The 10,732-nt window shown below is 35.4% G+C and overlaps 2 protein-coding genes across 6 annotated transcripts; both read left to right on the top strand.

Moving 5' to 3' along the window:
* The first annotated feature begins 71 nt into the window (after positions 1–71).
* LOC105667951 (Muscle protein 20) lies at positions 72–8,211 on the top strand. Of its 4 annotated transcripts, none has more exons than XM_012360086.2 (19): positions 72–232; positions 600–690; positions 794–1,028; positions 1,109–1,253; positions 1,385–1,542; positions 1,625–1,759; positions 1,843–1,927; positions 2,006–2,097; positions 2,174–2,339; positions 2,412–2,575; positions 2,824–2,958; positions 3,036–3,192; positions 3,272–3,517; positions 3,616–3,770; positions 3,836–3,979; positions 4,048–4,404; positions 4,498–4,662; positions 4,748–4,861; positions 4,939–8,211. In XM_012360086.2, exons 1-19 carry the CDS (start codon positions 193–195, stop codon positions 7,120–7,122), a joined length of 4,968 nt encoding a protein of 1,655 aa, XP_012215509.1. In that variant the 5' UTR covers positions 72–192; the 3' UTR covers positions 7,123–8,211. The 4 variants fall into 4 exon arrangements, with proteins under 4 accessions (XP_012215509.1, XP_012215510.1, XP_012215508.1 ...); XM_012360087.2 differs by having other exon boundaries at positions 86–232; positions 603–690; XM_012360085.2 differs by having other exon boundaries at positions 94–244.
* Positions 8,212–8,364: 153 nt separating this feature from the next.
* Positions 8,365–10,724, top strand: Xpac (DNA repair protein complementing XP-A cells homolog Xpac). Of its 2 annotated transcripts, none has more exons than XM_012360090.2 (6): positions 8,365–8,765; positions 9,172–9,389; positions 9,611–9,725; positions 9,799–9,923; positions 9,986–10,262; positions 10,349–10,724. In XM_012360090.2, the coding sequence occupies exons 2-6, from the start codon at positions 9,235–9,237 to the stop codon at positions 10,508–10,510; spliced, it is 834 nt and encodes a 277-aa protein (XP_012215513.2). In that variant the 5' UTR covers positions 8,365–8,765; positions 9,172–9,234; the 3' UTR covers positions 10,511–10,724. The 2 variants fall into 2 exon arrangements, with proteins under 2 accessions (XP_012215513.2, XP_012215512.2); XM_012360089.2 differs by having other exon boundaries at positions 8,365–8,820.
* The last annotated feature ends 8 nt before the right edge of the window (positions 10,725–10,732 follow it).

Genomic DNA, 10,732 nt, shown 5'->3' with positions numbered 1-10,732 from the left:
GTTGTTTGGATATACCTTTAGTGTCGTAGGGTCTTTAATTACATTCATGGACACTGCGGTGTTGTCAGTACTGTCACAAACCACCACGAACTGACAAATTTGAATTCGCGAGAATGTAACGTATCGTCCGATGTTTTTCACCTGTTGCTTGCAGTTTTTCGTGTGACAGTTGTGTTTGAGTTCTGTTTCGAAATGGTTATCGTAACTGACATTTCAACAAAAGATGCGAACGGTGAGGATACCGGTATTTTATCACTTTATTATATCAAATATAATAATAGTAATAAATATGCATGTTGCATGTATCTACGCACAAATTGCGTATTTTGTAAACATTTCAACTATTAGTAATAAGTAATTTATAACTTTATACGTACACGCGTATAATTAATTATAATTGTGCACGTGTGTGTATAATTACAATTGTGTGAGTTGTTTGGAAGTAAAACAATAACATCCAGAAAAAAATATTTCTTTTCTGTATGTGACATTCACAATATAGAGGTAGTTTAAGTATACTAAATATCTCGATAGATAGATCTAGAGAGCATATTCTTATGAAATATGAATTCTAAGCTGATTATTTAAATACATTTTAGAAGATGTGAGGAAGTCAGTGGAAGAAATAGATGAAGAACGTAGAAAAACATTGGCTTATGAATATCTCTGTCATTTGGAAGAAACTAAGAAGTAATATAATATTTTAGAAAATATATTATTTATCTATATAAAATAAAATATAATTTTTTTATATTAAAAAAAAAATATTAATTCTAATAAACGTTTTTTGCAGATGGCTGGAAGCTTGTTTGAGAGAAACATTGCCTCCCACGACCGAATTAGAAGAGAATCTTCGCAATGGAGTGTATCTGGCCAAACTTGGCCACTTTATGGCACCTGATGTTTTATCATTGAATAAAATCTATGATGCTGAACAACGCAGATACAACGCAGTAGGATTACAGTTTCGTCACACAGATAACATAAATCACTTTCTGAAATGCTTGGAATCTATGCGACTGCCATTGGTATGTTCTTGTATGAGAGAACATATTGATAAAGTAAAGCATGAATTTTGTTATTATGCTTATTAATTTGTCTTTTGCAGATATTCCTGCCAGAAACAACAGATATATATGACAAGAAGAATATGCCACGAGTGATATATTGTATTCATGCTCTTAGCACGCATTTGTTCAAATTGGGACAAGCACCACAAATACAAGACTTGTATGGAAAAGTCAATTTCTCTGGTATACGCCTTGTCTTTTATATTTTTAGAAAAATATGTTAAAGTGAAATAATTTAAATACTATTTGGATTACTTTTATCTTGCAAAATGTAGAGGTATATATTCTATATTCTGACATTTTTTATCTTTTAGATGAAGAAATTAACGCTGTCAGTAAAGAGCTGCAAAAATATGGCATCCAAATGCCTGCTTTCCAAAAAATAGGAGGTCTATTGACGAACAGTATTGCTACAGATACAGCTGCTCTTCATGCTGCCGTAATTGCAATTAATCAAGCTGTGATAGATAATGTAATGTTCTATTTCATTTAGCAACTCAAAAGAACTTTTAATTCTATATGGTAATGATATGAATTAATTATTGTATTTTCAGAATAACGATAAAATTTTACGTACTCTTCAAAGTAAAGAGGCGCAATTAAATAACATTAAACCTGTTTATATCGAGAAGTATGTCAAGGCATTGTCAGAGGCAAAAGCTGCAAAAGTGGAAGCAGCACTTAACAAAGTAAATAGCTGCGTAATTTTTATATTTATGTTTAATTAACTAATTTTTTATTGGTTTTTTTAATTTGCGCAATGTTTGTTCAGTCCCTCAACGACAGTTATGTAGCGGATGCATATGATGAATTATTAACACAAGCAGAAATACAAGGACACATTAATTATGTAAATGGTAAGTATTATAAAATAAATCTTGCTAATTATATTGTCTGCGAGTTCAGACTTTATTATTATGATGAATATATTTCAGCTTTCTGTGCGCTAGAAATTATTGTTTCGTCTGTATCACGCAACAACGCTGAATTAATATCCGCTTTAGGGATATCGACATTATCCTTCAAGGTATAGCAAGATATTTTTCTTCTATAAATATAATTATTAGATCTTCGTAATTGATGTTGCAAATAATGTTCCACAGAATATAATTTCTGAGAATGTGGAAGATTACAAAGAACAATTAATCCTGGTACTAGACAAAATGGAATGGAATGATGTATATCCATCCGAAAGCATCCAGTACTGGACAGATACGTTTCAAAGTGCGATTGATAAAGGAAACGAGAATGCACAGCGACGTCGCAAACGTTAATATTATTTCTTTTAAAATTTTATGTAAAGAATCTTCAAATAGATATTGTAATTCTAATTTATTACAGGAGGGGAAACTGTGAAACATCTGAATATGGCTTTAGAATCTGCTGACGTAAAGAAATTTTGCGATATCTTGCAAAGTTTATCTCTGGAAATTTCTCATTGCTTCGATGAATTTGCAATACCATTGTATTATCAGGAAATGAAAGAAGATCGTACAATATCTGAAGTAAGATTAAATATATTAACGTAATCGTAAAATTGAGGAATTGAATACGATATCAATGTTAATTGATTCATTTTCTTTTTATTTTTTTCTTTCAAATTATTCAAAACTCATTTCGAGTATCTATTATTTGAAAGAAGAAAAGCCTAGATTTGCAGGAAATTTTATTAGAATTTAATGATATTTTATCGAAATTGGAGAATTCTACTTTTTTTTTTAATTTTTCATTAACCGATGATTTTTTCCGACAGATTAATCTCACCTACGACGACATAATAGTTAGCATAAATGTGTTATCCGTTATTGCTGCTATTACTAAAGCGGTGGACACGAAAAGTCCAGATTTCGTGTACGAAAAGTTGTCGAATCCCAATGCACGTTTAACTGTAAGTCCAACGATAATTTGCAATTGCTTTTACTGATGAAAATTAGCTATTTTAACATCATATTGTAATTGCCGCAGGGGCTGGACGAATTTAACAAAGTCAAGTATGCTCAGGCACTAGCAACGACTCGGAAGATAAAGCTAGAAATATCCGAAGAATGTCCTTTATTAACTTACAGCGACATTCAAGAATGCATTGATTCAGTGAATGCGCAATGTGATGAGGGTTTCGAAGGTATAATTACAATATTGCACAGCTTATTATTACGTTTATACATAACGTTATATCATAATAATTTATCTTATTTAAACAGTTATAGAGATTTTACATAAACTAAATCAAGCGGTGTCGGCGAACGATCATGAAAACATGATGAGAGCCTTGGAAATGATAACCGAGAAGTTCGGTATACCTACGTTCCCGAAAGACGCGCCCCTTTATTCGCGGCTGTTCAAAAAACGTTTAATTGAAAAACAATCTGACGAATCTGGATTGTGGTTGGATGATGTTGAAACCATAGCGAAGGCAATTACATTGGAAATCGAGAAAATCGAAGAAAGTATGTCACGCTCGTATATCTATCGCGTTCATTAAACTGGAATTCGTTATAATACAGGTGTAAAAGCGTTTATCTACTTTTTTATATTATTATTACAGCAATTACATTTTTATACAATATCAATACGTATGTGAAAAACGATAACGTGATGCAAACACTCAACTGCCTCGAAACAGCTGAGGAATTTAAGGAACTTAGTGAAGAATATCAAGAGAGTTGCTTTCTAGCGCTACGACAATTGCAAAGAGAAAAGGTAGGATGTCCTTTTAGAAAATATAACGTACATCTTCTTAATTACTGTTACGCTTTTGGTTGCAGCGTGAAATACACAGCTGTCCATACATTTCGTACACCACCAATGAAGGGAATAAAATCTACATTGATTTGAAAAATAAAAGATACGCTTGGGAATGTCCTGTAAACTTCACAGAAAGTTACTATCTCACTACAGACGATATAAACGTACGTATGTGTTGTCGAGTTTTAATAAAGTGAAAAACATACGTTGCTAACAAGTTTTATATTCGTAGGAAACAATTGAATCCATTATAGTGAAGAAACGTGAGGAAGAATGTATGATATACGATGAAAACTTACTTACTGGACTTCAAGCTTCCATCAGAGGATATCTGTTGCGTAAAAAAATTGCTAAGAGACGCGATTATTTCAAAGATTACGTGAGAAAAGTCATCGCGATACAAGCATGGTGGCGAGGCGTCAGGCAACGTAAGCGATATCTGAAGGAAAGAGAGAGGCAGAACGCATTATTATATCAGAACAAACTGTTAAGTGCGAAAAAAAATTACAAGAATGATAAATTACGTCAGGATAAGTTAAAAGCAAGGACAAATGACAGGGACGATAAATTGAGCCGATATAAAAAACATGTAAATTTTGATTTTACCTTTTGATTGATCACTTCTGTATTTTATGTTTCTTATTATATTCTATATCTTATTATATTATATAAAATCTTGCAGGAGGATAAAATAATAAAGATACAAGCTCTATGGCGCGGCCGAGCATCGAGGAAAGCCTTTCATTCGTTATTGTACTCTACAAGACCGTCGTTCCCTGTGGTTAGATATTTTTCGGCGGTGTTGGGCTTCAGTGCGGAGGACTATGACAAGGATCTAGAATTACAAGTACGATAATTAGAATAACAAGCTACGTTCATATTCGCATTATTCGCAAATATTGAAGTTATGCTTTCACGACTGTTTGTTTCAGAAATTGAAACACAAGCTCGTCCAGTGCATAAAACACAATCAGAATCTGTCGGAGCAACTGAATAACATGTACATCAAAATAGGATTGTTGATTCAAAATAGAATAGCGCTACAGGTATGTTCTTCGTGATTTAATCTACAGCTCGAGTTTCGTTAAATTCACAAAATTTCTTACGTGACATCTCTATTTAGGATGTAGTAGCGCACAGCAAAAGCCTGGATACTCTTGCGAAGGAGAAGAATGCGAGTAAGGAGCAGAACGTTGTTGTATGCGATGTCACTGCGATCGCGCACAAAGGTCTCAAGTCGTTAACGAAGGAAGGTCGTAAGATGCTGGAAGGCTATCAGCATCTCTTCTACGCATTACAAACAAATCCGCAATATCTTTCCAAGCTGCTGTACTTACCACCCACCAACAAGACGAACAAGCTGTTCTTAAAGAATATCATCTTAACGCTATTCAATTTTGGATCGAACACACGGGAGGACTACTTGCTGCTGAAACTCTTCGGTTGCGCGTTGAGAGAGGAAATCAGGTGCAATTGTCATCAGCCTTCCGATGTGTTGACCGGTAAACCGCTGGTTCGCGAGATGGTGGTGAATTACGCGAAACAATTCAACGGTCAGGTGTCACTGAAGCAAATCGTAGGCCCGTTGATCGAAAAGGTCCTGGAAGAGAAGGATCTGTGCATGGAGACGAATCCGGTGGACATATACAAGCTCTGGCGAAATCAGATGGAAATGGAATCCGGCCAGTCTATAAATTTACCTCACACGGTGTCCCAGGAACAAGCGTTGAGGCACATTCCCGTGCAGGAGTCGCTCACGAAGGCGATAAACCAGCTGAAGAGAATCTCCCTCGAATTTTTGAACAGAATAACGCAATCCCGCGATCTGATTCCCTACGGAATGCTGTACGTATCGAAGGTTCTGTACACGTCGCTGTTGGAGAAGTTTCCGCTCGCTCCCGAGAAGGATGTTTTGAAGGCCGTCGGCAATCTGATTTATTATCACTTCATCAACGCCGCGATCGTGGCACCGGACACCTTCGACATCGTTACACTGCCGGTCGACAGATCGTTGTCTTCCTGCCAGAGGAAGAATCTGGCCAGTATAGCCAAGGTGTTGCAGTTCTCCACCTCGAAGAAGGGCTTCGGCGAGGAGGCGCCGCATCTGGAGTGCCTGAATCACTTCATAATCGCCTGTCACGAGAAGTTCAAGAACTTCTTCCGGTACTGTTGTCGAGTGGAGGACCTCGAGGAGCACTTTAACATTCACGAGTACACGGAAGCCACGCTCATACAAAGTCCGGAGATCTACATATCTCTGCAGGAAATATGTGAGGTGCACACTTTGATGCTGAATTATCAGGACCAGATAGCGCCGGATCCATCCGATCCCCTGCACGACTTGCTGGAGGATCTGGGCCCGGCGCCGACTGTGGCGTCGTTGCTCGGCATATCCGACACCGTCTACCAAGCGAACTTGGCGCGGTACAGCAAGCAGGAGGTGTGTCTGGTGTTGAGTAACAAATTCCAAGTGCCGCGGAACGACGACACGAATCTCAGCAACCTCTTCGTGAAGGCGAAAGAGTTGCTCGTCTCGGTCATCCCGTTCTTGAAGAAACCGACTCTGGTGGAGTCCCTGGAGAGCACCTCGTCCCCGATGTGCGTGAAGCTGTTCGACTACTCGTCCGTGTCGTCGCCGACGGTCCGCGAGAGCTCATCCATAAACGACTGCAAGATGCAGCTGCGCGCATACCTCAATAAGCTCGAACTCGAGGGCTGGGTGAGTCGCGCGGACGGCTATCAGACGATCGTGACCGCAATAGCGAGGGACATCTGCAACAAGAATAAGTATCGTGTTATAAGAGATAAGGAACTGCAGACGCTGCGTGCGACCAAGGAGCGACTGGACGAGAAGACGAGATATTACCAGGAGCAAGTTGAGTTCTACAACGAGTACATAAAACGCTGCCTCCAGAGTCTGCACGCCGGCAAGAGCACACTTCGCGCGTATCAAGCGATGCGGAAGGACACGTACAAGCCGTCCAAGCTGAGGTCCAAGATGACGGTCAAGTATTCCGCTTGGAAATTGCACGAGAAGGGCGTGCTGATGGAGATCGACGAGGCACTCAGCCCGACGGAGATGAAAAACGTCATCTTCGAGATAAGCCCGACCGAGCACAGCGGCGTTTTCGCCGTGCGCTGCAAGTTTATGGGCGTCGAGCTCGAGAAACTCGACATCAGTATACAGGAGTTGCTCGAACTGCAGTACGAAGGCACGTCTCGCATGGACATATTCGGCAGAGCGAAAGTTAATGTAAACTTGCTTCTGTATTTATTGAATCGAAAATTCTATGGTAAGAAAAGTTGAAAGGATTCTCCCTCGACACTCGGCGCGTCCTTCGGCAGAAGCATGAGGCAAACGAAGTTGGTTTAACGCGTGTTATACGTGCAATTCATTGCCAGCACAACGTGTTCAGATTAAAAGCTTGATTGTTTGTCACCGCGACAAATGTAACTAATATGATTTTTCTGTGTATTTTCAGAACGTTTTCGAAATCATCGATAGATTTTAACACGCATAACTATACGTAATATATGGAGTGTAGAAGTTTGTAAAGTTTTACTTTTTTTCTATTGAAATGGAATAATTTTATTGTCTTCTTTTCGAAGATGCATTTTGTTTTTACGCGTGTTTAATACAAAAAATGTATTTTTTTGGATTTCAGAGTTCTTACATTCTCTTTCAATTCTGTTTTTTTTCCTTCATTTTAATGTTTCTTTTTCCTATACATGATTAGATCTTTACTTTATTTTGAATAGAAAAAGAAACAAATCTAAATGAAATCTTTTTTGCACTCTGCTATTTATATTAGCAAAATGCATCTATTATATATGGAAAAACGTGACTTATTTTAAACGTGACGCATTTTACATCCTTGACAATATTAATATTGGTATTAGTATTCTGTATCCGTTTTTTCAGCATTATTTGCGCTAACTGAAGTGACAAGTCGATAATATTTCATATATAAATAGTATTTTATATATATTCGAGCAGTTTGTAGATGTCAATTTGACTTGTTAATTTATTCACATTTTTAAATTAACTTTAAAACGGTTGCTGACAGAGTCTCATGAGTTTCTGCACTCCAGTAATACGTTAGTCTGCTTAACAGCAATCTATCTAGTCTACGATATAGCATGCGTCTTGTAAATAATTGTATTCGTAAATATTCGAAAGTATTAATGAAATAACAAGAATCATGTATGTACGACGAGTCTGCAAATTTGATTTCAAGCGTGATTATGACTATTTTGCAGATTCCGAAGTATGGATTTATATAAAGTTAATATTATTTTACATTATAGAACTCTTAATCGCGACATTGTAATATATAACTTTAGCAATAAGATTAAATCGTCAATCTTAATAAATGCGTTCGATGTGTTGTTTTAAGTACTTTTAATTACAATTTCTATTATATGTACTCTTATGTAAATCTTCATCAAATTATTAACTAAATGTCAAAATATCTCCAGAAGTTACTGGACGAGTAATTCGTTGATAGATAAATTAATAACAATTTAATGATAACAAATATGATAACAAATATTTGACATTTTATTTTTCCTTTGTTAAAAATTTGCAATGATTCAACTCAAATAAAATTTCTTATAATTTCAGAAAAATATATTAAATGTTAAGTAATATGACAGAAATTAATGTGTCCAAATATGCATTTTAAAAAATTATTTCTAAATAACAGCTTTTAATTTTTAAAAACTAAATTTTATGAAGACGTATATATATGCCTTTGCAATATTGTATGTGTAGAACAATACACATGCGTTTCAGTGCATTTCAACTGCGAAAAGAACAAGAAGGTGCAGTTAGAAAATCCAGTCCGATAGATCTTTATTTACCAAGCGTGTCGAAGAATTTTGCTGCGTGAGAAGTTTCTTGCGATTTTTGCGATGTTTACTGATTTTTTATATTATAACTTATTAAATGTAAATTAAATACTCAATCAAGTATTCTCATAGTATTGTATCTCATAGTATTGATGTAAGATTTTATATACATAATTCGAAATTGGTAGATAACCTCTCATTGTCACTGATATTTAATGTAACTTCTCATTTTACATTTTGATTTTATATGTAATTCTATTCTAATTATGTAATATGATTTAAATAAACGTTAATAACATAATATTCTTCGACAGTCTATTCCAATTATTAAAATTCTAAATTTTTGTTTAGAATTCAGTCATTTGTGTTGTCTGAAAAACTTGTTTACAATGTAGAGTTACTGATATATATATATATTTGTATATAATATCCTTTAAATTACAAAATTTCCAACGAATAATCTTCTGTAACCTGTACAACTGTAACAATTATTGCTTCTTTTCAGAGTATAATCTTTCTCTGGAAGTACACGTGTTGAGTATTTGTGAATTTAATATTTTATTAAAGAATGGCTAGTACAACAACTGTAAGTATGGAAAATAACTCCACCAAAAATGGAAACAATGCGGAAATAGAAAAACAGCTTAAGGAGAGAGCTGAAAGGAATCGTCAGAGAGCACTTTTGATAAAAAAATCTAAGATTGTAACTCATCCGTATGCGAGGTATGTGTTAAGCATATGTGGAAAAGTGATTATTATCTTTTTATACGTATGTGTGGAAAAGTAAAAAAGTAAAGAGACCTTTTAAAGGGTTAATGTCCCTTTATTTCTTGGCTTATAATACATTTGGCATTCTCTTTTAATGATCAATTCTTAAAAAATATCAAAATTACATCTTTCTGTTTAAAAATTTGATTGATTGTAAACAATAATATGATTTACAGGGAAAATGGTGACTCTACAACAACAGGAAGATCGATAAAAGTTCAAGGGCAACGTGTTATCGATAGTGGTGGAGGCTTTTTGATAGAAGAAAATGATGAATTAGAACAGCAAATGGTATACAACATGCATATATACGATTGTATAATATTGTTGCATCATTAATAATAATGCATGTATCTTTAATTAGCTGAAGATTCGAACAGAACCGGAACCTGTAATCGGTCAATTTAATGAGTGTGAGGAGTGTCAACAGAAATTCGGAGAATCATATCTTTTGCAGACGTTTGAGCTGTCTGTCTGTGACAAGTGCAGGTAAGATAATAGCATTTAAGATAGGCATATCTTCTTATAACAAATAATCGCGATTGTTTTAGAGATAAGGAGGGAAAGCACTCTTTAATCACCAAAACTGAAGCTAAACAAGAGTACTTATTGAAAGACTGCGATCTCGATAAGCGGGAACCTATACTGAAGTACATAATACGAAAGAATCCTCACAATGTGAATTGGGGTGAGATGAAGTTGTATCTGCATTTGCAGATAGAGCAAAGAGCTTTAGAAGTCTGGGGTACAGAAGAGAATCTGTTGAAAGAGAAAGAAATGCGCGATTCAAAGCGTGAGGGAGCCAAAATCAAGAAATTCAATAAGAAGGTACCTTGACTTTGATCTTTTAGGAGAATTCAAAGTACGATTTCATATCTTGTCACTAAAATAAATTTTATTTTGTCATAACAAAGATCAAACAGCTGCGAATGCAAGTGAGAAGTTCGATGTACGATAAGACAACAAAGGCGTCGCACGTTCACGAGTTTGGAAAGGATACGTATAACGAAGAGGACGATACTTATACACATACTTGCAAAATGTGCGGTTATGAGGAAACGTATGAAAAAATGTGAATATTATTCATATTTTAAATTGAAATAATTTGATATCGTTTTATCTACACAAATTCTCGAATGTGTTATGGATGAATATTATAGATGAGTCACGAAATCAATTTTTTCTCACCAAAACTTGTTAGAGCTATGCTTGTAGTATATATATTCTGTTACTGAATACCTTTGCATCCTTTTTTATATTGTTTCACAGAATAAAATAAAATAACTTTTCTATCAGTT

The sequence above is a fragment of the Linepithema humile genome, chromosome 5 (assembly GCF_040581485.1).
Source record: "Linepithema humile isolate Giens D197 chromosome 5, Lhum_UNIL_v1.0, whole genome shotgun sequence".
NCBI classification, from domain to species: Eukaryota; Metazoa; Arthropoda; class Insecta; order Hymenoptera; family Formicidae; genus Linepithema; species Linepithema humile.
The sequence above is the reverse complement of the archived record's forward strand: the minus strand, read 5'-3'. Positions and strand labels throughout refer to the sequence as shown.